Source organism: Taudactylus pleione, unplaced genomic scaffold (genome assembly GCF_031769625.1).
Source record: "Taudactylus pleione unplaced genomic scaffold, aTauple2 ptg000227l, whole genome shotgun sequence".
Taxonomy (NCBI): domain Eukaryota; kingdom Metazoa; phylum Chordata; class Amphibia; order Anura; family Myobatrachidae; genus Taudactylus; species Taudactylus pleione.
Genome location: NW_028284629.1, coordinates 1,085,963 through 1,113,766, shown reverse-complemented (window position 1 = coordinate 1,113,766; position 27,804 = coordinate 1,085,963). Strand labels below are relative to the sequence as shown.

At 41.4% G+C, this 27,804-nt stretch overlaps 1 protein-coding gene across 11 annotated transcripts in view; it reads left to right on the top strand.

Moving 5' to 3' along the window:
* LOC148517069 (phosphofurin acidic cluster sorting protein 2-like) overlaps positions 1-27,804 on the top strand; it is a 358,464-nt gene that overhangs the window by 153,574 nt on the left and 177,086 nt on the right. For 9 of the 11 annotated variants that reach the window (XM_088479158.1, XM_088479156.1, XM_088479164.1 and 6 more), the window contains exons 7-14: positions 2,103-2,183; positions 5,510-5,569; positions 17,401-17,558; positions 19,742-19,832; positions 22,968-23,027; positions 24,892-24,963; positions 26,770-26,888; positions 27,073-27,205. In XM_088479158.1, coding sequence (XP_088335284.1) covers positions 2,103-2,183; positions 5,510-5,569; positions 17,401-17,558; positions 19,742-19,832; positions 22,968-23,027; positions 24,892-24,963; positions 26,770-26,888; positions 27,073-27,205 — 774 coding nt within the window. The remainder of the gene's footprint in view (positions 1-2,102; positions 2,184-5,509; positions 5,570-17,400; positions 17,559-19,741; positions 19,833-22,967; positions 23,028-24,891; positions 24,964-26,769; positions 26,889-27,072; positions 27,206-27,804) is intronic. The other 2 variants (XM_088479161.1, XM_088479166.1) reach the window with 1 other exon arrangement.

Genomic DNA, 27,804 nt, shown 5'->3' with positions numbered 1-27,804 from the left:
TATGGAAGAGAAAAGATCCCCCTGTCTCACAATATATGCGCACCTCTGTAATTAGACACTCCAAAGTGAGGAAATAACCTAGATTTATGGCCCCCATACACGGTGCGAAATAGCAGCTATATCGTACCGTGTGTGGGCATGATATCGGCCAGTGCACACTCCTGTGGGGTTGTACATCGCACCTCCAGGTCACTTGATCTGGAGATGCGATGTATGATCCCATGCAGCGCTATGCGGGTCGGGGAGGGGGTGCTGGCATATAGGGCAGCGGATCGCTCCGTGTGTGGGATCGGCCGTCGCGTCGCAAGATGCATATCTAAACGCCCCCGTGTATGGGGGCCTTTAGAGGCACCATGGGAGGTAGGACAAAGAGGCGGAATAAGCAGAAGAACATACAAAAAAGGAAATTAACATTTTGGGCTTAAAGCTCTTACATATCTATAGAACTCAACCTATAGTTCAAAAAAATTTGGACCCGATGAGGGGGCAAAGTTTATGCCTTTAGACAGCAATAGTAATTCAGCCTTACTTAAAACCTGTTAGCCAAGATTAAACCTTTTTTACATATAAGACCATGAAAGCCAAAAAAGAATTGGGTGTACCAATTTTGATACATGAAGATGTTAGGGATGGATTCTTACAACTAATTGTGCCTATCCACTAGAAGACAGGCAGATGACTGCACGATTATGACATCGTGCAGTCGTTTGTCAGTCTGTGATGAGCCTGCACTGAATGAGCAGTTGCTCAGTGTAGGCGCAATCAATCATCTGCAAACATGCTGAACCTGAAGTTATCGTCAGGTTGACCAGTATGTTTGCCCAATGATAGATGTCTAAAAGACCAATTTTTTTAAACAATCTGCAAACTATTATCGAACGATATCGTTATTGTTCAATCGCTCATTTTAATCGTCTAGTGGATAGGCACCTTTTACAGAACTTTTAGCAGAAAGTGGAATAGAGGGGCGAACAAATAACACCATCCATATTTATGACCACAATAGATCATTGGGAAATAAGGGCCTGATTCAGAGCTGCTCGCACGATGTGTATGCAAATTGCGTAGGCAGTGCTATCGCACAGCAATGCATTAGCATGCCCAGTATTTCTTAGAGAGCGATCACATAGTGTATGCAGACACCCACCAGCCTGTTTTAAGACGCCCACTTGTGCACATCATGTCCAGGAAGTGTATGCAACCATCGGTACATCGCATGCTATAGCAGTGCTTGAGGTTGACCATATCCTACTGCGAGCACTCCAGTGTAAATACAAGCCTGGTGACGTGTGCTATGATGCTGTCTTATAATTATGCACACCTCTAAAATGCCGTTGAGATGCTCAGACACGCCTGCGTTTGCACCACTCCCCCGTTTTTAATGGCCAGCCCCTGTTACCACCTACAATCGACTTCCTCTGTCACTCACTCTGCTGGGCTGTCAATGCGCAGCGAGCGAATGCAGTGTGAACTTTAGCTAAGGTATGCACATGCACATAAACAATGCATACACACTGCATACCATCAGCAGCAGCGAGAGTTTGGATCATAGCGAGCAGGTCTGAATCAGGCCCTAAATTCAATTAAAAAAAGCACAATTCTTTCCCTGTAAAATTTAAGAAACGTTGCATACCCGCCTTTTCAAGGATATATTGGCTCAATTTAGGGCCCTATGTGAACAAAATAAGAAACCAAAATATCATAAGTTAGATTCCTCAGTGCAGTTCTGTCCTGGAATTCTATCTTTAGATAAGACGATTATTATAAAGCCAGCTGACAAGGAAGGGGGAGTTGTAATACATAAATCAGTAGAGGACTAATTTCTTGATGTGAATCTCTATGTATAAATTCTGTCACGTTGTCATTGGTACAAATGTAGTGAGATTTGTATCCAAGCTGTTCATATCCTTTTTTCATTAACTCTATCTCGCATACAATATATTTTGAATTTATGGGCTCAATCCTATTAGCTGTAAAGGGGACGAGTTGCCATTGTTTTCTTTAGCAACTTTTTTGACCAGTGTTTTTACTGAGTAGTGTTAGTGTTCTTCCTTTCTCTTTTCTGATCTTGTGTTCTGTCTGCTCCTGATAATTTTCTGCAGGACCTGGATGATGATGAATTTGACGTTGGAAAACCAAAGAAGCAGCGAAGAACGATAGTAAGAACAACGTCCATAACCCGGGTCGGTGGATATTACTTTTACTAACTTGGAAGGGTTGTGGGGTAAATAATGGGTAGAAATTATGCTTTATACTATTTATTACTTTTAATTAACTGATTAACCTGCCTTAGAGTGGACATGTCCAGCTTTGTCAGCATTTTCAAGTTTTAGGGATACAACTAGTAAAGTTCAGATATTAGAAGTGGAGATGTTGCCCATAGCAACCATTCAGATTCTACTTCACATTTATCTAGCACCTTCTAGAAGATAATAGTGAGAATATGATTGGTTGCTATGGGCAACAACTCCACTTCTAAAAACCTGCACTTTAGTAAATATACCTCTTAGAGTGCAGTACCATTAATATAGATATAACCTTGCCCTATTTACTCTATCAAAATAAACCATGTCATCCTCTAGTTAAAATTCCTCAGTATAAAACATTGTTCACGAGTCCGGTTTATGCACTCCCTTGATATATCGCCATTCCAGGCATAGATTTCCAGTCTTCAATAGATAACTGATTTATTTCTTCAGAAAATGCCCATCTTAATCAGCCCTACCTCCTTTGAAACCTGAACCTGGCTCTTGTACATATTCTACGCTTGGGGCGTAAGTGCTGCTACTGTAGAGGAGAATTGCACTACTAGTAAGGGCAGGCGTATAAAAACCTGTTGTACCCATACACGCTGCCAGACTATGTATTACCAGTGCAGTTTTAGAATTAAAAACTTGATTAAGGAACAAAGGTATAAATTCTTCATCGTTCTGTGGCTCACCAGCTGCCATTTCGGATAATAATTTGTTTTTATATGCATGTGACAGGTCCACTTTAAACTAATACTATAAATAACATTGTAATACTTTTCATAATCATTTTAAAATGTTTTGTAGTTCAGTTTGGAAACCTTTATTGTTAATGTGGGCCTCCGTACTTTTAGTCTTCCCCATAAGTGGCTAGCCTGATGGTCGATCTTATATTTGTGTTGTTGTTAATCTGATTTCAGTTTTAAAAGTTAAAAAACCTTCACACTTCTCATTGTACATATATTGCTGCCAATAGCATTATAAGTGGCCAATCTAAATGAAACTACTCCTCAATTTGTTTGAATTACTTGTTCGTACTGTTCTCTATGACAGGCTCACTTGTCTGTGGCTGTGATAGCCATGGCAGCCGCTAACTAAAAGATGAGTCAATTACATAGCTAAAGCTTTTACAGAACTGTGCATCTGCCAAACTTGGCCACACATTAATGGCATTTGTGCAACATGCTATGGAACTCCGCTCTTAATGCCAGGCTCGGTCCCTGTTCAGAACTAAAATAATCATAATGTAGTAATTTAATTTGGTATCAGTCTCTTCAGATCATCTCTCCTAATAGAAAATATAAAGCTGCCATAGATTCCTGATGCTGATAGATATATAAAAGTCCATAAAAGCCAGTTACTATTTTGCCATTAGATCAGAATTAGAAAAAATATAGAAAATAGGCTGCACCTAAATTGATCACAGTATTAAATTAGTGTATTTGAGTAAAATATATAAAAATTATTAAATTGATTCCTTACATTTAGGTTAATCCGCCTGTTGAGAAACCACAATATACTTATGTTCAATAACATGACAATTATTTATATATAAACATAGAAACTTGTATTTCCACAGTTATATAGCTGGAATATTAGCTGCAATAGGGTATAACTCAGTATAGCTGGTTTTATAGCATTGAATCAACAAATACAATTACCCAGTTCACTGTCCAGTGTATAGGAGATGATTAGGGGGAAACCGTTGTTTCCTTAATCAGTGCTGGTTAGACCTGTGTAATAGACCTGGTCTGTGGCTTGTCTGTTTGCCTTTGGTGCACACAGAGAACGCTGCCGGATATGCTGATAGCAGCTTGGCCGCTGACTTTGTGAACACGCTACTCCTGTGATATCAGATCTCGGCTGCTGCTTCATTCTGCAGATGCATGGGGATGTAGTTAAATTGCCGAAATACAGACGCTGGAATCCCGCCGCCCGGCAGACTGCCGACGCAGATGTCCCCGGGGATGGGGGTGGGGGGTAAAGTTTAGGCACCCCCAGGGGGAGATAGGATTAGCTCTCCCTCAGAACTTTGTCAATCATCATTTAATAAAGTTTATATATTTTACTCATCTACACTGATTTGTTACCTCTCTAAATAGGACTAGTTTTGTTTGTGTTTTAAGTTGGCGGTATTGAAAAGGAGCTCTGTACTTGTCATCCCACTATGCATCACTACTGTGTTTATTCCTTTTAGGCCAGGATTAATTGATGTGGAAAATACTCAGATATTTAATTCTGTTTCCCAGCACTTGCATTATGCTTTCTATAGTGCACTTTGCTTCTAAGTGTAGTTAGACATCATAATCAAACTTGGCGTATTTCATTAGGATCGACACAAGTGTGTGATTGAGAATTGGTGAGGCACATGCTGACAATTTTAGCACTTTCTAACATCACCTATAGTATAAGAACATGGACTTCTCTATAATGCACAGATAATGCTGATGTATGATGTGGTAAGAAGACACACTCGAACATAAGTCACTGCGACTTCTGGGGAGTGTGGGTGAGGACTGTGTTTTGTTGCTCGGTCATTGGCTGGAGAGAATATCCAGAAATGAAAATGAAGCCGTTCATTGTTCTCTGGATCCACTGTAAATAAGTGCATTGGAAATTTGGAAAAATCTAAATAATGTGTCATGTATGATGTCATGTATTTTAGCACAGTATATGTCACGCATCATGTTGAGTCCTTGGAGGTGCTCATGGCTCTTTTACATATCCCAAACGTGTTGATTCATCTTACAAATGATGTACATCAAATGATATCCAGCCTATGATAAATTATGTCCTAAAATGAGCTCTACATATATCTAGGGCTCAACTGTGCATGATGTGCGCTGCCAGATTGTCACTGGCCGCAACTGGATAGTTTGGTTAATACATATTATTGGCTCTTTCTCATTTCTTGGCAAGTTTTACTGAACAGTCCAAAAACATGTTTGTGTATATATATCTTTTTTATAAAAGGTGGTTTAATCTGACTCTGCATATGACTTTTATTTAACAAAGGGAGAACGCGTGGCCCCACACAGAAATGCATCTTTTTCTTTTTTTTTTAGTAGAACTAATGCTATAATACTACTATCACTCATTGCTTCTGTTTATAGCTGTCATTAAGAAACCCCTGGTTTGACTCTTTAGTTTGTTGTTGCTTTTTTGAAAAACTTTAGTGAAACAACATATTAAAAAATAATACAACTAAATGGTGTAACTGGTAGTGGCGTAAGTATGAATGCCATGTCTTTTCCTTACAGCAACAGAACTTCAAGCAAAAAGTAGTTGCTCTTTTGCGAAGGTTTAAAGTTTCCGATGAGGTATGAACAGAATTGGTTTTGTTTTCTCTGTGCAAAATGTGAGATGTAGAATGGCTTGCCGCATGATTGACAAACATTGTGTAAGTTTTATATCTCCCAACTCTATTTTGTATAGACCTACATTTAATAAAAAGTTGTATATATTACAGCCATATTAGTCACTTGCATTGTCATGTCACTGTCGTCATTATCAATGTATCACTCAAATGTGTAAAAAAGGGCTTCAGTCAGATCAGAATTTATATATTTCACTGGTACAGAGCCCAGTCTGCTAAATATTTATACTGTCGATGAATGTGCAGTTTGCTTTCTTTTTAATGCTGGCCATACATGCTGCAATTATCGGGACGATCCGCCTGATATCAGCGGATCGCCGCGATAATTGTAGCGTGTGTGCGGGCGACCGAGGGTTAAATATGCGATATTTACCCGGGAAACTGTCGGCCGCATCGGGCAGTGTATGCCCAGCGCAGCCGACAGACAGACATTTCCTGTGTTCCTTCCTACGGAAGGAACAGGGAAATGTCTCCTCCCCCGGGGGCGGAGCGCAGATGTCGGGCTATACACTGTGAGATTTCTCTCACAGTGTATGCCGGCGACATCTGCGGCTGGCAGGCAGCCAGATAAAATGTCTGTCGGTCTGACAGACATTTTATCTTTCAGTGTATGCCCAGCATAACTATAGTTTCTATATGAAAGATAAATTGTACATTACTTATTTATAGATGCAAGTAGTAAAAAGAAAATGCGTTTGAAATGTCATGTGTCTAATTGTAACTGTAAATAAGCAGAATGGTGACATAAGTTGCACACAATAGACCGTTCCATACGTAACTGTCATATATCCATATACAGTATGCAGTTATGTACATAGCAGGTAAGTCACTGCTTACATCAAGTTCAGCACTTCACTATGTGGATAACGGAGTCAACTGCTTCAATATGTCTGGCCCACATGGAGTCTTTGTTCAGTATAGTTCAAAATAAAAAGAAAATAAATTTCATAGTGTTATATGTCGAATAGGAAATGGGGGGGGATCCTAGAATGTGCTGGACAGTTTCACATTTGGACTTCTACAGAATCCTTCCATACCCAGTAACGGTTGGAGTTAATAGGCGATATGATTAGAGTTCTGTAAAAGACATCCATCTACATCTCGGGCCAGGGATTTTATAATAGAGTGTTGATGTAATACTCCATGGATGACTAAGCTGTGTCTCATCTACAAGGTTGGGAGTTTCTCCCTACATCTCTTAAATAGACTCTAGAAGGGAAGGGGTTGTCTGTTTCAAAAAAGAGATGAGTGCACATAAAAGTTTTTGTATTTGAGGTACTGTGGAAGCATTGAATATATTTCATATTGAGCAGTTTGTTAGGTGGCCAGAAAAGGAGGAGGAATGTCATGACACTCTATTATTCACCCCACTTATGATACATTGCTCCAGTAAGTGGACTCTTAAGGACATATTCAATTGAAGTGAAAAGTCAGTTGCCGGACTTTTCTCCATCATCTGAGGTTCTCAGGTCGAAAACTTATCGCGCTCGTCCCCGCTTATCCCCGTTTTCAATTCCAAAACAAAGAAAATGGGAGACTTTGATAACGAAATCAGCAAAAAGTGCTGTCATTTTTGGGGAAATCAGCGTGACACCCCCCAAAAGATGCTCTGACATGGGTGTTCACTATGGGTACCCCCGAATAGCCCTGCTAAAGGTATTTGGGGTGTTTAAACGGTATCAATAGCTCTAATTTTGTGTCTTTAAAAAAGTGGTGAATAGCATTTTCAAAGTTTTTTTGGAGAAAATAAGTAGTTCCATCAAATTTGGGGTACCTGAAAATGGGTGCAAGCATATTTTTAAGTAGCTAAAGTGAACTTTTAAAAATCGTGAAAAATCCATCTGCCGCAATCCCAAAAAAACCTGGGGCATACTTGGGGAACCCCTGAGTATATTTTGCTAGTTTTAAAGTTTGTCCCCCAACTTTTTTTTTTTTCGTCCCCAAAACAAAAGTATTTTTTTGGGATGACCCGCGTATTAGCAGTCCTATCTCCGGTCTCAGGGGACAGACCCGGAGGTGCTGGCTGTGGAAGCAGGTACACAATACCCTGTACTCCACTAGACCCCCAGGGACTTGTAGTGGGTGAGGGAGCCAGCATCCCGGGGATTAATTGCCAGCTAGGGCATGCAGCCTTCTCTGTTTTGCGGCGCCTTTCCACTGCGGTCTGGCTTTGCTGAGCGGTTTCCTCCTGTGGCTAAACCCCCTCTCTGAGATCTCTGGCAGCCATTTTCTCTGGTGGTTAATAGCAGATCTCTCAGGCCAGCATGTGGTCCAGTCTCTCCCTCTCCCTTGGGTTGATGTATGCAGCACTATAGCCTTCCCAGACACTTAATCTGGGCAGTTGATTGTAGTGCCACATTGCGGTATACTTTCTGCATTGTATGTGACTTATGCTAGCGCTGCCTGTCTGTGTCTTTGTTTCCTAACTGTCAGCATATATCTATACCTTTCCTCTAATTCTGCTCTAATACAGGTGTAGTTAAGGTGGTTCTTTTACCTCACATATATAAAAGATAATATTTGTGAGGTCTGACACGTACTGTTGTGTGCCATATTGAGGCAAAGGGCTCCTGCAGCTTACCAAAGTGTCAGACAGGACCAGTGTGTCGCATACTTCGGCAGTGGGCTCCTGCAGCTTACCCAAGCATGAGTCAGGACCAATGTTCTTTCTCGGACTATTACTCTAACATACAGGTGTATTCAGGGGTTTTCCTGTGCCTCACATTTATAGAACTAAGTGTTTGTGAGGTTTTGTCACATACATTCGTTGCACTGTGCCATATTTGGGCTGTGTGCTCCTGCAGTTTATCCAAGCATAAGACAGGATCAGTATATTGCTTCCTACTAGTATCCTACATACACTGTGCTTGCATTATACCCAATGCCAAATTGTGTGCCATTTAGTCTGCAGCTATGTCTAGCAAAGGCAGGAGTATTAACAGGCATCTGCCCGTCTGTCCTGATGACGGGGTAGCAGTCCCCGAAACGTCGTAATATTAAAAGACAAGGCTTTATTCATATCTTTTCAAGTCTTGGAGTGACGCCTCTTGTTTGTACTATTTGGAGGGTAATCTAGCCCTTTCTGTGAGTGGCACCCAAGCGATTACAGTTGGGGCTTACAGCAGCCTAGAGTGCCGTAACCAGTGTGATATATATATATATATATATATATATATATATCTATTTAGATACTTTACAACAAAATGTTCATAGAGAGTCCATATGATCTTTAGGAGACGTCCTGACGGTATATCCGTATATAGAGCCCCAGGAAATAAATCTCAAAACATGAAAATAAAGAAAAACATAGTGTAGTCTGATAATATAATCTGTATAATACATAGAACTGTGCTAATTGCACAGCAATAATGTGATCATGCAAAAACACACAAAGGTGTCATAAATCACTCATATGATGGATCCAAACAATCACCAACACCCAAAAAATGCAAGCCTCATACCAGCTGTAGCTTTTCACAAGACAGTGTACATAAGGTCTCTTCTCCTTAGGTAAACTTCGGCTTCTATAAAGAGCCAGGCATGTATGCAAATATAAGGAAAAGCCTCCAGATCGTGTGATACGTTTTTAACACAAAATAATTAATTAGGAATACAATAAAGACTCGTACAATTTAACAGTAAAAAATGGGCTTATCTTCCAAAGAGTTGTGGAGGTGGTTTGCAGGAGGTCCAGTTCTCCAGCTCAACGCGTTTCGTCCCGCTATGGTCTCTGGGGACTCCTTCAGGAGTAGATTAGACGATAAAAAGTTATCCACACTTATTTTTGGTTTAGTTCTTAATTTTATGAGCTTGGTGCGCCACTTACATTCCTTTGTACTATATATATATATATATATATATATATATATAGGTGTGTGCTAGATATATATATATATATGTATACATACATACATACATACATACACACATACACACATACATACACACATACACACATACACACACACATATATATACAATTTATAATAACCTGGGCTCCTTTGTTCAGGTACTGGTCACTGTTACGGACCGCCTTGCGGATCCAGCTGTAAATCCCCCGAGGGGGTTATCACCGCAGGACGTAATGCCTCCTTTGGAGTTGTCACATCAGGTCATGCGATACAGGTACCTCCTGTACCCCCACCATGGGTAGATGTACTCTCTAATCATTACAGAGTCTGATGGCTACATCCAATGCCTTTCAAACCATGTTGCAAGATGGGAACCCTCTACCCAGTAATTCCTTTACATGTCCTGTGTTATCGTCACAGTCCACACACAGATGCTGATCTCTCTAACGCTGACTCCCCTCCGGAGGAGGATGAGAGTCGGTCATAAATTAATTTTCCTGCCTTGGTGTGAGCTGTCAGATCCATCTTATTAATAGAAGATGACAAGCCAGCCCCTAAATTCAAGCACTCTCTGTTTTAAACGACAGAAAGTAGCTTCAGCAGAATCGGATCATTTCGCTGAACTCATGGCTGCAGCCTGGCAATCGCCTGGTAAGAGGTTTCATACTGACCTTGTGTTACTCTTTTCCTGTGGCTCATTGTGCAAAATGGGAAACACCCCCTGCAGTGGATTCACATGTCACGCGTTTTGTTAAAAGCGCTACGTTGTCTATTCCTACAGATACTTGCTTGAAGGATCCTACTGATAGGAAAGTAGAAGCTTGCCTGAAATCGATATACTCCTTTTTTTTTTTCTTCTGTTTTAGGGACGGTTGCCTGTCCAACCATGGCTATTGCATGAGTGGCTAAAGCTATAGAGAGCTGGGATGACGCACTTGAAGACTCTCTTTCCCTCAGATACTTCTAGGGATCAGATGTTTATTGTTGCTCACATTCGAGATGCAGCTTCCTATTTTAGAAAAGCAACATTAGATGCCAATCTCCTAACCTCCAGAGTCTCAGCCAAGGCTGTGTCTGCCCGCTGTACCCTTTGGCTACGCTCATGGAAGGCTGGTGAAGGGCCTAGAAGGGTTACCCTACAATGGGGAGATCTTGTTGGGCACAGACCCTGACAAGACTGTAGGCTTTCCTAGGCCTAGTAGAAGTAGTTAAAGGTCAGTCCTTTCCTAGGCAGTCAGCTTACACTAGAGCCACCAAACCCAGGACCGAGAGGACCTGGAACACCAGACACCCTGCTTCTAAGCCCAAGGATTAACCTCCAGCCTGACGGGACGGGCCTACCTCTGGGGTATGCCAGAGTGGAAGGCCGACTTCTTCAGTTCGACCAGTACTGGTGTCAAAACACCACAGTACTTTGGTAAGAGAAGTGGTCTCAAATGGGTACGTCCTCTCATTTCTCAGACTGTCTCCCCACCAGTTTGTCTACACAGGCCCTCATTCAGACCCAAACAGGGCCTTACTAATCCAGGAAGCCATGCAGTCCTTGCTGCAGGCGGGGGTAATTGTGCCAGTCCTACTATCTCAGTGAGAGTCTGGTTATTATTATTATTCTGCTCTTTCTGGTTTAGAAGCAGAATGGGTCTCATCGGCCTATCCTCAACCTCAGATCCCTGAACAAATTCCTAAGGGTGCCAAAGTTCAGGATGGTAACCCCTTACGCTCCATCATCCTAGCTAAGGAGCCTGGGGACTTTATAGTATATCTGGATATTCAGGACACGTCCCTACAGGTACCTATAGCGCCCTCACATCAGCGATATATATAGCGGATTGCTACTGTATACTACAGCAACACTTCCAGTTTCAGGCTCTGCCCTTTGGACTTTCCACAGCTCCACGGATTTTTACTAAAATTATGGCTATCGGGGCGGCCCACCTGCGTTGTCATGGTGTTCGACTGTTTCCATACCTGGACGTCCTCCTGATAATAGCAGGATCCCCAGAAGTGCTTCACCGCCGTCTGTAGTTAACTATTACTTTCCTGCACAAGCACAAATGGTTACTCCCTCACAGAGAGTGATTCATCTGGGAGCCCTGCTGGATTCTTGGGATCAGAGAATCTTTCTGACATCAGACAAGATCTCCACATGTCAACTACGAGTGCGCAGATGTCTCCACAGCTGCTGAGGGTCGATCCCCTCAGCAATGCAGGTTCTGGGATCCATGGTGTCCACCTTCGACATGGTAAATTATGCTCCGTTCCATTCCAGGCCTTTGCAAAGGCTGATCCTCTCCAGGTGGAACGGGATCCCACCATTGGATCAAAGCTCAGAAAATGGTGCTCTCTCCAGAGGTGCATCTGTCTCTATCTCATCTAAACAAGGGTCGCCTCTTTTGGTTCCCGGACTGGGTAATCCTAACAACACCAGTCTCTCGGGTTGGGGCACAGCGACCGGTCCGCGCTCCTTTCAGGACTGTTGGACATCGATCGAATCAACCCTGCCAATCAGCATAATGGAACTTCGAGCTGTCTACAGGGCCCTCAACCTGGCCGAGCACATACTTCACGGAAAACCTATACAGGTTCAGTCCGACATTGCCACAAAAGTCGCTTACATCGACCATCAAGGAGGCACTCTAAGTCGGGCAGCAATGACCAAAGAGTCACGCATTCTGACATGGGCCGAGGGTCACCTCCCGGCCATCTCTGCGGAGTGCCTTCCGGGAGATCTCAATCGGGAAGCAGACTTCCTCAGTGGTCACGACGTGCATCCCGGGGAATGTTCGCTTCTCCAAGAGGTACTTCAACTCCTAGTGCACAGATGGAGCCTCTCAGAGGTGGACCTCATGGTCTCCTGACACACAAACTGCTAGTGTACGGGTTCAGAACATGATATGCCGAGGGAACCTTGGTAGATGCACCAGTGAAGTGGACCTTCCAGTTTGCGTACCTATTCCCTCCTGTCCCCCTTCATCCTCGAGTTCTTCGGAAGTTCAAACAAGATGGAGGCACTGTCCTGCTGGTGACTCCAGCTTGGCCCAGACGTCACTGGTACTCAGATCTTTAGGTACTCGGATTCTCTCCAAGGACACTCCGTTCCTGCTGTTTCAACGTCCGGACCTGTTGTCTCAAGGTCCTTGCCTTTAGCCGGACCTGGGTCGTCTGTCTTTGACGTCGTGGTTCTTGAGACATCCCTCCTGAGGTCAAAAAGATTCTCTAGTCAGCACTATGCTCAGAGCGGGTAAGCCAGCCTCTGCTCGGATCTACCACAGAGTGTGGAGTACGATCCTCAAGTGTGTAGGATTTCCAGAGTCCTGGCCTTCTTTCCAGCTGGATTGGACCGTGGATTCGATTTGCTTCACTGAAATTGCATGCCTCTGCTCTATCCATTTGGTTCCAGCGTAGACTTGCTAGACTACCGGATGTTCACACCTTCCTCCAGGGTGTCCTTCGGATTCAACTTCCTTTGTCCCTCTAGTGGCTCCGTGAGATTTGTCAGTAGTTCTTCGTGCCCTCCAGGGTCCTCCATTTGAACCCCTGGATTCTGTAGAACTCAAGTGGTTCACAGCGAAGACCCTTTTTCTTCTGGCTATTGCATCAGCCAGGAGGATGTCATAATTGGGGGTGCTCTCCTGTCGTTCCCCCTTTCTGATATTTCACCAGGACAGGGCTGTGCTTCACACTTGCCCTGGGTTTCTTCCTAAGGTGCTTTCTCATTTCCATAGAAACAGGATATTATAGTACCGACCTTTCAGTCACCAGAGCTCTCGGCTGGTGAGGCGCTCTCAGGATTTCTGTGGACCGTACCAGTTCCCTTTGGAAATCGGTCGTCTTGTTTGTTGTCTATGGATTTCACAAAAAGGGATGGCCAGCCAATAAACAAACATTGGCCAGATGGCTTCGTATGACTATCTCAGAGGCTTACACATAGGCAGGCCTGCCTGTTCCGGCTTCTGTTACTGCTCATTCTACTCGGTCTGTGGGCGGCTTGCAGCGGCGCCTCGGCTGTTCAGCTTTGTAAGACGGCCACGTGGTCTTCCATTCAGACCTTTCTAAGGTTCTATACGTTTGATACCTTAGCCTTTCAGGATGCTTCCTTTTGGGCACCGGATTCTCCTCTCAGCGCAGGAGCACCCCCACCCTTAAAAGGACTGCTTTGGGACATCCCCATGGTCTCCCTGTGGAGCCTACAGACCCGGAAGAAGAAAATGAGTTATGGTGAGAACTTACCTTTGTTAACTCACTTTCTTCGAAGTCCATAGGGTCCACAGGGCACCCGCCCCGACGCACCTGGCATCATATGGGCTTTGTTTCTGGTCACCGGTTTCCCGTCTCCTTCTCTGTGAGAGTGTGATTCTTGTGTGTACCAGTCTTCCTTCTCTCTTATCCTCCTCCGGCCTTTGGCTACTTACCAACTGAGGTGCCTCTGGGTATAGGAAGGATGGATCAGTGCATCTTGGGAGCAAAAGCTTTAACTGCATGGCGCCCGGGAACCAGATCCAACCTACACCCCAAGGTCTCCCTGTGGACCCTATGGACTTCGAAGAAAGAGAGTTAACAAAGGTAAGTTCTTACCATAACTCAAATTTTTCCGCCTCTCTAGGCTCTGGTCCATTCTCCAGGAGGGGTTCGACTTAGGACTCTTCCCTGAAGGTACAGGTCTTGGCCCTCTCGGTTTGCTTTCAGCTGAAGATTGCGATCATTCCTGCAGTACAGACTTTCCTCTTGTGGGTGTTTCATATCCAACCCCCCTTTATTCCCCCAGTTGCCCCTTGAGTCCAAGTTCTAATCCTACGGGCTCTTAAGAGCCATCTATTCAAATCTTTGGACTTTGTGAACCACCGGTGGCTCACATGGAAGATCGTGTTCCTCCTAGCTTTCTCTTCTGCCAAGAAGGAGTCTGACTTAAGTGCCTTGTCTCACAGGTTGTCCTTGATTTTTTTTATTTTTTTTTTACTAGCACAGGGTGGTCCTGCAAACCCGAATAGAGTTCTGTATCAGCTCTGATATTGTGGTGCCTTCTATTTTGTCTCTTGCTTTGTTGGACATAGTATTGGCTCTACATGTTTATGTTGACTGGAGGATTTACAACGCTCAGATTCTCTGTTTGGAAGCTGGCCAACCAAGCTTGCTGACGACATAGAGTAAAAACTATTGCCAGATGGATTAAAATGGTCATCTGCCAGGTCTACACCTTTGTGAACAAGCCTATTCCAGACTTGATGATAGCTTACTCGACCCAGTCAGTTGGGACTTCCTGGGCGGCTCGGCGTGGTGCCTCGGTGGAGCAGCTTTTCAGGACTGCTACATGATACTCTGTTCACACTTTCATTAAATTCTACAGATTTGATAATATTTGTCTCTGGAGACTGTTTGGGCGAAGGGCCCTACCCAGGGCACAGGAGCTTTCTCCACATTAAGGGACTGCTTTGGGATGTCCCAGTGCATCACCAGTGGCCCCCATGGAAAGGGAAGATGGGATTTTGATTCTTACTTGATAAAACCTTTTCTCTGAATTCCATGGGGAACACTGGATGCCTGCCCACCTGGCTTTATGCCCCTTTCTTTTAGTTGGGATTGTTTCTTGGGTTTTAGAGGTCCAAGCCCACTGGCTTCATTCAGTGTGCATGTTTGTGTGCCTTGTTTGCCTCCTCTTCTCCTAATTCTCTTTCCTTTGGGCTTTGTTGGTAATAACTGACTGTTCAGGGTATAGGGGAAAAGGGTATAGGAGAGAAGGAGCATGTCAAGCTTTAATTATTTCGTGCACAAACTCCTTCAGCACCACATATATCTAGTGTATCTCCATTGTCCTCCGTAGATTTCAAAGAAAAGGATTTATCAGGTAAGGACTAAAATCCCTTTTTTTCCTGAAGGCCAAACCACCTTTCAGGGTGTGGTGTATGTGATTTCTCCTTGGTTCCTCAGCTTTGTGCTGCCAGTCTTACAGCAACCTCCTTTCTCCTTTCTTTTTTATAGGGTCAAAGTTCATTACCTGGACATCCTTCCTAGCTATCTCCTCAGCTTTGCACAGTTTTCGAGCTGGGATGTTTGTCTTGTAGTTGTTAATTTCTCATCTTTCATAAAGACTGGATGTTTCTTGGAACCAAAGTTTCCATTCATCTGAAAGATGGTTTCCAATTTTCATCTTAATGAGGACATCATGATCTTGGTCTAGACTGGCATTTGTCTCCAGAAAGATTAGGGATTTCTGCTCTCCCATTTCATGTCCATAGGACCTGGGAATTGCACCCTTCAAATGCAAATGTTTATTATTATTATTATTATTATTATTATTAGTTGGTTGGTTTTTGTCTCCAATCCCTCTTGTTTTTTCCTTTGGAGCTCTGTCAGAAAATACTGAAGTTACAGGCAGCCAGTAGTGGTATGGTGGTGGAGGAGGTAAATATGAAAGATCCTAAGCTCCTGGCATTGCACTGCATTCATTCATTCATTTATTCAACACTGCCTGATGAAGCGGCCAGTTGCTGTGAAATGCTTTGCAATTTTAAGTGAGAATTTAATTTTTCTTTTATGCTTTATTTTTTAAGACAGATTTTTAACTTGTGATACTGTGTTTTTAAATTATTTGTATTTTTCATTATGACTTTAAACATTGTTGTCTACAATACTGTAGTGAAAATGATTTTGTTGTTTTTGTTTGTTCATGACAATAATGAGGTATTATGTTGCCATTAATCTAACTAATAAGTAATTTGATTGTTAATTTTTTGTTGGGTCATCCCTTATTTGCCAATTGCAGCACATATTTCATGTTTGGATAAGAGGGCGTTTGACCACTTATCTTAAGTGCTGACACTCTTATATTGCTAGGCTCCAATTATGGAGAGTAAGGGACTAGTTTTGCATAGCAGTGTGTCACAATGAAGTTTTGATCTATAAAGGGCCCTTCTCAGGGCCGAATATACTCTCCTGTTTTCAATTCTATTCCCTTTGGGTTAAGTTTGGAAACCCACTAGTTCTCCTTAGGTCGCAGAGATTGGGCACCCGTTGGCACTGCCATTCAGTTTTACATTGCACTATTTGCCCAGTGCTCCAAACTGGATTCAAAGAAAAGGGCTCAAAGTAAAAATATTTACATCATGGCTGTGAATTATTCTTCTGCTTGGTTGTTTTAGAAAAATGAATGGTTTTACGCAAGTAATCTTTACCTACCTGAATGTTTGTCAAATTAAGCATATATGGAATTATTTGTAAGGATCACTTACAATGTCAACATCACAATGCAAATAGTTATGATGACGACATTGGATATATCATCATGTGCAGAATATTGACTTGTTCACGGTATCAAAATGCCAATCTTCTGCACAGACTGGCAGCAGAGGGCTAGGGTTAGGCACTAGGGGGAGGGATTAGGCTACGGGAGAGGAGGTTAGGCTTTGGCACTAGGGGGGAAGGGTTATGGATTAGGGTTAGTGATATTTACTGCCAGAAGCGATGCAGCAACGACTGGTAGTCATCCTGCTGTCACTGCCAAGTCACAACTAGTCAACATTTTAATCATGTCGGCATTTAATCAGAATTGACATAATACGCATGTTGTCCATGACCAATGTCTCTATTTCTGTATTGAGCTTATTTTTTATGACATGCTTGCAGAAATTCCTGTAGTCTATACTAGCGGCCATACTGCTTCCTTATTTTCATTCTGCAATGATAAATTTGCATGATGTCAGTAATAAGGACATTAATTAATAAAGTATAGTTATCAGCTGGTATTAGCAGGGAGTGCATTACTGATGTGTGATAGTGGTAATGCTGCACCAAAGTTAAGTATAACTTTGTATATTATAATCTTGTAATAGGTTTCTCTCTAAACATTTTTTTGTTCTTGGTGGAATTTTTTAAGAAATACACATTGATTAAACAAAATGTTGTGTTTTTTTTTCCGTTCTATTTCTAGGTACTGGACTCTGAGCAAGACCCAGGAGAGCATGTGCCTGAAGTGGAGGAGGACATGGACTTGCTGTATGATACCCTTGATATTGAAAACCCAAGTGATAGTGGTCCTGAGATGGAAGATGATGACAGTGTACTCAGCACACCCAAGCCAAAGTTAAAGTGAGAAGTATAGCATGCATTTTTTCCTTTGTTTAATATGACTATTGTTTATACATCACATTTCTCATTGGGTGTGGTACTAAAAGTCGATATTTAGAGTTTCAAATGTTGACATTTACAATGTCGACACTGACAAAACTTTGACATTGTGAATGTCGGCATGTCAACAATGCTTTTTTGCGCTAATTCTGGGTCAAACCAGAGCGCGTCTCCAAATAGTGTTCTAAGAACACTTTGGCCACATTCGATATACAGCACAAAATTAAAACCAGGCCGATTTAAGGTGACTTCGAGTTCTGCTCAATGGGCATGATTCAGAGATGTACGCTAACCCTATGGTGAGTGGTCTGCGCACGCTAGGGTGGGTTGAAAAGTGGGTCAAAAAGGAAAGTTTTCTGCATCAGTTGTATGGACTAAAGCATCATTACCTACTGTCACCCTGCAAACCATAGAGGAATGCGTTCAGACGTACGACAAGAAATATCAAGCGTTGCTCGACACTACTAAAAATAAGAGAGGTCCTACTTTCCATAGTGATGAGTCCTGGGTTGTTGCATATATTTGTTTGCAAACAAGCTGAGAGCTGCAGGCAGAGGGCAACAGATACCCTGCTACTGCATTTTAGATGATACGGCTATGTTGAGTGCACTTACTATATGGTGAACAGGGCGTGTATTATGAGTCAAAACTATTGTATTCTGCTACTTGGCAACAAACAGTACGGTGGTGTTCTGCGGGCATAAATACGAAATCTTTAGGCTCCTGTTGGCCGACTAAGATATTATCCGATTTTGAAGAACTAAACTGCAATCATCTTCTCAAGTGGTCCCACAAATCTTTTTCGACCCTCACAATCGATGCAGAAACTTTTTTTTTCAACTCTCCCTAGCGCACGCGCAAGACCCGTTCTCTGTGCAGAACGGGTCCTGCGATCTTGCCCGCAGACCCTCCAAAGGCGGAGCATGATTGACACGCTGCAGCATTTGGGGGCGAAGCGTGGGCGTGACTGACCGCCGTTTTACGGGAGGGACAAGGCCAGGGTCTACATCGGTGGATGCAGATTTCCTGCCCTTGCAGCTGCCAGGACCAGGTCAGGCTTTGCGGTTGCGATGGTGATCTCAGGCTGCCACCACAAAGACAGCACCGTGATCGCAGATGCAGCAGGAAGGTTTGATTCGCAGACACCTCCCCCTGCTTTGCATTTGAGATGGACGGAATTGCACAGCCGCTTGTGTGCGGCTCTGCAATTGCGTCCATCGCTGAATCAGGCTCAATGTCTGTATCAGATTTAGTGGTCTCTTGACACCCAAAAACGAGTCAACATGGCAAAATGATCAGCAACAGATCCATAAAAAAAAAACTTTATTTCATATACAGTATGTAAAAATGAAATCATGTTGCTTTAGACTGCCCTTTATCAAACATTCTGCACTACAGACACGATTTGATACCCCTGCTCCAATTGGAATGAAACCAACGCTAGATGGTCCAGTTGGATCATGACCAGGTTTTAGGGGGGTTAGGGTCTCGGTCGGAGCTTCCTTGGTGTACGTTGGGCTAAACTTTGACCCGGGGAGCCTGATCTGAGCCTTCCACTCGATGGATTTGGACGAAAACTTCAGAGTGTAACATTGGATCCATACTAGGGGGTTATGGTCCCGGTCGGACCTCCCATTGGTGTACGCTAGGCAGAACTTTGACCTGGGTTCTAGGCCTTCCATTGGATGGAATTGGATGACATAACATAATAAAACTTGATAACTATCGAGATTTAAACCTAGGCATCGCTGGGTACTTCAGCTTAGATACACTATAATTGATCACTAATTAGATCTTTTCTTTCAATACTTATATCAACACTAATGAAGTATGATAATATTCAGGTATTGAAGAGGATTGTATGCCCATGCTTATGTCTATAAAGATGGTTATGAGGAGGAAAGACTTGGCTTTGGTTTAGATAGACCTCCATGGTAAATCCATAGCTTATTCATTTCAGCAAAGATGTGAGTTATGACTGTATGTCTTGATCACCTTAATTGTGACCTATGACCTGATTATCTTTCTTGTGACCTATGACCTCATCACCTTTCTTGTGACCTACGACCTGATAACCTTTCTTCTGAGGTTTATTAACTAGACCTTTTACTCTATATCTGAATGTTTCATTGTGTTTCCTCTAGGCCTTATTTTGAGGGTCTTTCACATTCTAGTTCTCAAACTGAGATTGGAAGTTTGCACAGCATACGAAGCCAGAGGGAGTTGCCAAGTCCTGTAAGTAGATGGGTCTGATTTCATAGTTTGTATACCACTACTTTTTATATCGTGCAATCAAAACTGATTTATTCTGTAATTTTCTCCTCTGATCTACAAATAAAAAATTCTAATCCTATAGCATTTTTTACAAATAAAAAAACTATTACATAATTACTAGTATTTTGGACCTATCATTCGCCGTGTCTCTAGTTATTGTCACTGTTGTTACAGGAGTTTTTCTCTCCCTTCTCTTCCACCACTTTCCCATCTCTCCCCTAGGCTTCCCCTCTTTCTTTTATCTCCTTCCCCCCCTCTTCCTCCCATATCTCTCTTCCTCCCATTTTTCCCCTTCTTCCTCTCACCTCTCTTTGTCTGTCTTCCTTCAAGCTCCCCCTCTTCCTCCTATGTCTCTCTCTCTGTCCCCCTTATCATCCCATCTCTCTCTCTTCCCATCTCCCCCCTTCAAGTAATGTCTTTCAAAAAATAGCTAAGTTGGCCTATAAAGAAGAGAGTTGTGCTGGCCATACACGGTAAGATTTTCTGTATAACCATCCAACTAGTTCTTTGGTTGGAATGAAAATCTGGTGACGTATAGGAGTAAATGATGATCAGCAATTTGCTCCTAAATTCCAGGAAACAGATATAAATGGTCGTTCAGACAAGTTTGTTAAATGTTTGCTCTAAACAATTTGTTCAAACAACAGTTTTTGTCCATTTTCCTGCGTTTGGGAGCAAATTGCTGATTGTCATTTGCTTTCATACCTTACCAGATTTTCATTCCAACCAACCAACTAGTTGGATGGTTGGACAGAAAATCTTACCGTGTATGGCCAGCATTAGGCATGGTGTGTAATTAGTGATTCCAGTCTAGAAATTATTTCCAAATCCTGGAATTTTGGTATCAATTTGGGGATTCAGGACAAAGAACAAAATGGAGAAAAAAACAAAACACATTAAAATGGTAAAATAGCTCAAATCTCTTCACTGTAAATTGGAAGTTAGTTGACTAGACAGATGATGTAATGCAAACTGCAGCATTCTAAAAAAATTGAGTCTTTTTTTTTTTTTTCATTTGCTAAAAGTATGGCCTAAGAAAACGCAAGGTGTCCAGGATGTCATCACTGATTCGTCTTTAGATTTTATTCCCTATATTCTTGGTTGCAGGGAAAGCACGTTCAAGCTATTCGCGAAGTACGGTTAAGTCCATGTACATATCTTCAAAATTGAAGTCCAAGAATAAAGATTGCGTGTTCATTACACGAACACACCTTTATTTTTTTTGGCACACTGTGCTACACAGAAAATTATTTTTACAAAAAATATCATTAAGGTAATAAAAATTTTCTTTGTAAAAATTATTTTCTGTGTAGCACGGGTCCCTTTGTAATTTTAATTGTGCTTATTAAAAGTTATATTTTAAACTTATACTTCATGTGAATATCTAATTTAAGAGTGCCTCAGCAACAAGCCCTTCTTTTCTTCTTTTTTGGTGTTTTATGAGATACTTTGGGCTTTGGGAGTACCACCAGCGATTACCTATAATCTATTATGATAGAAAGATATAACATTGTTGGTATGTACTAATTGACTATTTAAAAAGGTTCTGTGCGGAATCGTCTTTTCAACTGTAAAAACTTCCTGCCTGCAGCAGACACCATCCAAACATTGTTAATATAACAATTAACAATTCCAATGATTCATAGACAACGGCAACAATTTATAAACCTACAATAAAAGCAATGACAGATGCATTTCTTTGGTGAAAAAGGAAGATCATTAGTCATTTTTATTCATTGCTTTTTACACAAACATGCTCTGGCAACAAAGAGTCTACCAAGGACCCTGAAAGTCAGCTTCCATTAAGTCATCAACTTTGTATCTGGAACAAATGGAAGCAAAATATGGTAGTGAAAACCTGATTATGAATGCTACTGAAAAAATACCATACTTTCTTGGCTAAGCGGCAGATTTGGAAGAAGAGAGTAAAGGCTGAAGTCCTTGCAGGCTTTCAAATGCTGGAGGAAGTGCTTTACCAAGATGGAGTTGAGGTCAAAATTATTTGTCAATTTCTTTGAAAAGAACAAAAAAAAAATTTAAATGGATGTCCAACAAATTGTTGGAAATGTCGTCTATGCAGGTGTTGATACTGCAGAGTTATATAGGCACACACCAGCGTGTGACTCAAACTATGATCCAGTTACTTAACCAGTGGTGTTGGTTTATTGATAGATAATGGGTACAGCCATACTCACTGTTGTACACACTAGTGGATGGAGCGTAGCTTGAGCAAATCAGGGTTCTATACAGCTAACCAGCCAGTCCAGGGAACGGCTTTATGCAGGTATAAATCGGGGTGTCTCTGGAGCTAAGGTGTCTTCCACTGTGACACTTTCACACAGTACTAGGATGGCTGCAGTCATGTGCAGGAGCACATCAGGTTGAAGGTCAGACCTCCCTGCAGACTCTGGGTCCTAGTGCCCAACATGTATGCACAGTGAAGAGACAGTGCAGGAGCAAATATCACGTGTGTTGCCTTATCAAAGACCACAACACAGTTTAATTCTTATTAAAGCTATGCACCTACAGCCTTCACATTGATGTCTTTTAAAAAATAACGGTTTACCTTTAACTTGCCGGTATGTAGTCAAAATGTCAACACCAAAATGTGAACATGGTCTGAATGTCGACATTCACAGTGTCAAAAGTACGTTAGGGTTAGGCTGCGGTTAGGGTTAAATGCCCTCAAAACACTGTCGCCATACCAACTGTCGACATTCTGGCTAGGTTGACATTTCTCATGTCGACATTCTAAATGTTAATATTTTGTATCACACCTGGCAGATCTGAAGATGTGACTAATGACGCACGGGAGTGCGCAATAGCTAGTACACACTGGACGATGTGGACGATTTGTCGTTCTGATTCGTCTCAAAACAACAAATTATCCAATATATCGTCTAGTGTCTACCCAGCTTAACACTAAGCTTGTTTTCATTATTCTTGGAAGGTAATAACTGTGATGAATAAATATCCTTGCAATTATCAGAAATATATGATTATATATTTATATTTCCGTCTTCTATTTGAAGAGAAATGTTCAGATCATATTAGCATGACCGAGGATCTATTTTTCATTTCTCTTCACATATACAGAACAGCACCGTCCATTTTGAAAGACCTCATCGTGACACCTCCCAATCAGCAAACACTGATGTAAGTCGGTGTCAACTATCTATGTAATACTACCAAATAATATTTGGGGTTTTTTTGGTGGGGGTAAGGGGGTTGTGTCTTGTTGGAGAGACTTTGCTGTGTGACAGGTTACTGCATTTTATGTTACAGTGGAACAGAGACTTTTTTTTATGCACTGACTTACTCATTTTAATATGATTGTTTTAGCTAAAACAATAAAACAATCCATTAAAAAAGCAGCTGAAATGAAAAGACGACTGTCTAGTTCTGTTGTATTTTGGTTTGCCCCATTCGATATGGGTAGAAATAATTTTAATTTAAAAACCAGTAGCCATCAAAAGTGCGTTACGTTTCCTACAATGAATGTAAATTGTGTTCAGGCATTCTCTTCCTTTTGACACAATTAGAAATTATTTAAAAATACTATGTTTGTTAAGGCACTAATAAATTATGGAATATCACAATTAATCTAAAATTAGATCCAGTAGCAGCAGCTGTGCCGTTATTATCTATAAATAGCAGCAGCCTAACGTGAGCTTGTGGAAACTCACTATAATAGGACCAATAATACAAACAAATTGAAGCACTGCGATATTACATGATATTGCTGTGACATAATAACTTCAATCTGGACATGTATATACTTTAAACATTTACTAAATAACAAAAAAAATCTGCACATCTCATAATTAAGCCATTATATATAAATAATACACTTTAAAAACAATTATATTGATTCATTCCATTATACGTATGCAAGTCAGCACAAACCAAGTGTATACTATGATGGTTAGCGTTCTAAAACCACCCAATGATGGATGATATTACAAAACTTACAATGGGGAGTCCTGATTACCAGTGGAAGTCTGGCAATAAAGTACGTTATCCCTTTAGTAAGAATTTGATTCCTCAGCAGTATTATACATTTACTGTTGCTTGTCAGTAAAATAGAACCATGGTACACTCACTTATGATTCTCTAGAGCAGCTGTTGTAATTGCAAATAAAATAGGTCTCAGTAGAATGCAGTGGCTGCTGCTGAGTGCCGATCTTAGTATTTCCACCTTGGTGCAGTATCTGCAGGTGCCCATGCTCCAACACTGCTTTATGGTGGAGATGACGTCATCTCCAAGTGCCACTGAAGCTGGACCAATTGGCCGGCATGCGGCGCGCTCCATGTCATCGTGACCCGGAGCGCGCCGTTCACCTTGCAGGGTTTCACGTGTTATTCCAGTGTTAAACCCTGCAATTTACATGGGTTGGATTGCTGGGTCACTCGACCCAGCAATCCAACCCTTTACCCTTTTACACCAAGGAGCTACCCGGGTTAACCCTGCAATAAGCCAGGTTTTAGCTCTGGTGTAAAAGGGGTATTAATCTCAAATGAATTAAACGAAAACTTATAAAAAAAAAAGTAGAAAAAAGGTGATTTTATGTTTATTTGAGACCACTTTCAATAAAGTGTAAAAAAAAAAGTAATAAAAAAGCAATTATTTTTCATTTAAAAATAAAAAAAAAGCTTTGAATTCGGGGTGCCTAAACTAATAAAAATGTTAATTTTGGATTAATTTTGAGGCCATTTTTTTTAAACACCCCAAAATGACATTTAATTATTGGTTCAATTATGCTAATTGAAGACTTCTAAATGCCTAATTAGTCATTGGAGGGGGGGGGGGGGGATCCAAGGGGTGTTCTGCACTGTGAGTTTGAAATTGGGATGCAAATGCAATCGCAGTGTGAGTTTGCCATGAGAATTGCTCACACAAGCCAACTTGCACCTAATTGTATTGTCCCTGTAGTGTTGCATGTTATTTTTATGCTAGATTTGATTACTTTCACATGCTTTGCGTAGGTGTTTCCATCATACTTCCATTTCTCTTATCCAGCTTGAGGTTACTGAAAGACGAACATCTGTACCCAAGAACCCGCCCGATAACATATCTGACACTGTTTCATTAGTAAGTAATGCATTTGTTTTAAATAATTATTTTATGTCTTTTTTTATTTTAACTTGCGTGATTATCAATCCCTTTCATAATTCAGATCTTCAAAGAAAAAAAGGTCCATTTGCACTGATAAGACACCATTAATCTAGAATTATAAAATAAAATAGAATATTCAGGGGGTCTAATGTTCACTTAAAAAATATATATATATTTATTGATATATTCTATATGCAATGTATATTTATTCAGACTAGAATATAACTAGCCATATTGCAAACATGTATATTTGAACATGTAACACATACATATGTACCAACAAATACTGCATATAAAAATACATAAAACCAATTAAACTACAATAATGATCACAATAACTCCATGGAGATCTCCAAGTCTAATCTATGAATGACACTGTGCTTTTAAAAGGACTCAGTCCATATATTCTTAAGATATCGCTCCTGGTTTAAAGCCACAAATAAAATGTAGATGGAAACATGAAAGCTTGTATGGTCACCACTCTGCACTCAGTATGCTGTGTGGGAATAGGCAGTCCTGAATATCTCCCGTGCTGTAAAGAGTGGTGCAGCGGCTGCGGTTGCACGCCTCCCGTATATCCACCTGCAGGACTCCGCCTGGGCCACAGATGCTGACGCTAGAAGTGGACGTCAGTAGCCTCTATATTCCAGTTGGTATGGAGGATTGCCCTACCTGTGCGGAGTTTGTATATTCTCCCTGTGCTTGCGTGGTTTTCCTCCCGCACTCCAAATATATACTGGTAGGGTACTTGGCTCCCAACACAAATTAACCCTAGTGTGTATGTGTGTGAGCATGTGATAGGGAATATAGATTGTAAGCTCCACTGGGGCAGGGACTGATGTGAACGGCCAAATATTCTCTGTAAAGCGCTGCAGAATATGTGTGCGCTATATAAATATAACTGGTAATAAATAAATTCCCCAACTGGACGGCAACAATAATGAAAAGTATATGGCAACCAGTGCCAGCGATGGCAAAGGGGCAAAAGCACTAAGATAACGATTGTCCAGTCGTGCAATATATATATACACATACATCTTCCCTTTATACATTAGCGCCTAATCTCTTGTTTTTATAATTCAGATCTTGCCATAGGTTGCAGAAGTGAAGCGCATCACCCCTCGCCCCCCTTCCTTACCGGTAGCTAGCGTACTTAATGTTATGCTGCCACCAGTCAGGGATCAACTTAAAGTAAATCTCCTAATTATAATCTCATCACATAGTATATCATGTGTACAGTCTAGCTCACTGCTCTATAGCCAAGCCAAGGGTATACAGATTAAAAGTTAATACAGGCTCATAAACAAAGTGATGTTTTTTATAATACAATATGAAATTAATTTACCTAGATGTAATCCTTCCCATGCTAATCCCCCCACACCCACTTTGTTGCCATTTGAAGGTGGTGAATACAATGAACCTCATGACTCTCTATATTTTATTGTTGAAAATAAACTACCGTTTTGTGTAATTTATAATTTATTTTATTTTAATTTTTATTGGAAGTACAAGTAAACAAATTAAATTATGTAAGGTGGCAGTATTGTAATTTTCCCACAATTCCCTGCATCAGATATGATGTGAGTCTCGTACAGGCTTGAAGTCCGCCAGAGATCCTCTGGTAAATTTATTGTCCAGTCAGTATGTAAATTCCTCGCCTCGGGTGTTTTCTATGTGGAGTTGTTGCGTTTCATTATTGATGATCGCTGAAATTAAGTATGTATTAAGTATGTATTATGTATTAAGTATGTATTAAATGCTACTTCGCCATTATTAATCTAGGGCACCAGTAAGGAAGATTCACAGGAACTAGAACTTTCCACACTGGATGTTTTCATTGAGCGGTTACCACCCAGCGGAAAGATAACAAAGACTGAATCCCTGATCATTCCTTCTACTCGGTAACCAAAACTCTTTATTGTCAGAAAAAAATGCAAGATGTATCATTATTGGTGTATAGTACTCATAACAGACGTTTATGTTAGGTGTCGTATTTGGTTCATTGCTTTTATACAGCAGCCGTACAATGCAGGTAACTGTTGACGGGAACATTGTAAGTAGGAAATCTCTTGATTGTGTTTATAGATTGGAAGGAAAGCAAACAGGACGTCGCGGCAGGAGTACATCATTAAAAGAAAGGCAAGCGTCACGGCCACAGAACGAGCGTGCAAACAGCCTGGACAATGAGCGTTCGCCTGATACACGGATCCATCTCCAGGTAATCCTGACATCACTTTGCCTTCTCTTTACTGACTATTTTTAAGAGTTTCTTCCTGTGTTATTAAGTAATTAATTGCACTACAAACAATTATTCTGCATCCTTCAATTCTGGTAAGTTTTGGAGTTCTCGCACAGTTTAACTTGTCCTCCATGATAGCTTAACTATCTTATCCCATTACGGCAGACTAGTTCTAATTAGGGGTGTGCACCGGCCACTTTTCGTGTTTTGGATCTGGATCTTTCTTCGTGTTTTGGATCTGGATTGGTTTTGCCAAAACCACCCTTCCGTGTTTTGGGTTCTGGGTTTTGTGTTTTGGATCTGTATTTTTTTTAAAAAAAGCATAAAAACAGCTAAAATCACAGAATTTGTGGGTTTTTCTGCTCCTATGCTATTATTAACCTCAATAACCTTAATTTCCACTCATTTCCAGTCTATTCTGAACACCTCACAATAGTGTTTTTATGTCCAAAAGGTTGCACCGAGGTAGCTGGATGACTATGCTAAGAGATACGAGTGGGCGGCACAAACACGTGGTCCATCTAGGTGTGGCACTGCAGTGGCAGACAAGATGGCAGTTTGAAAAACTAGGCCCCAAA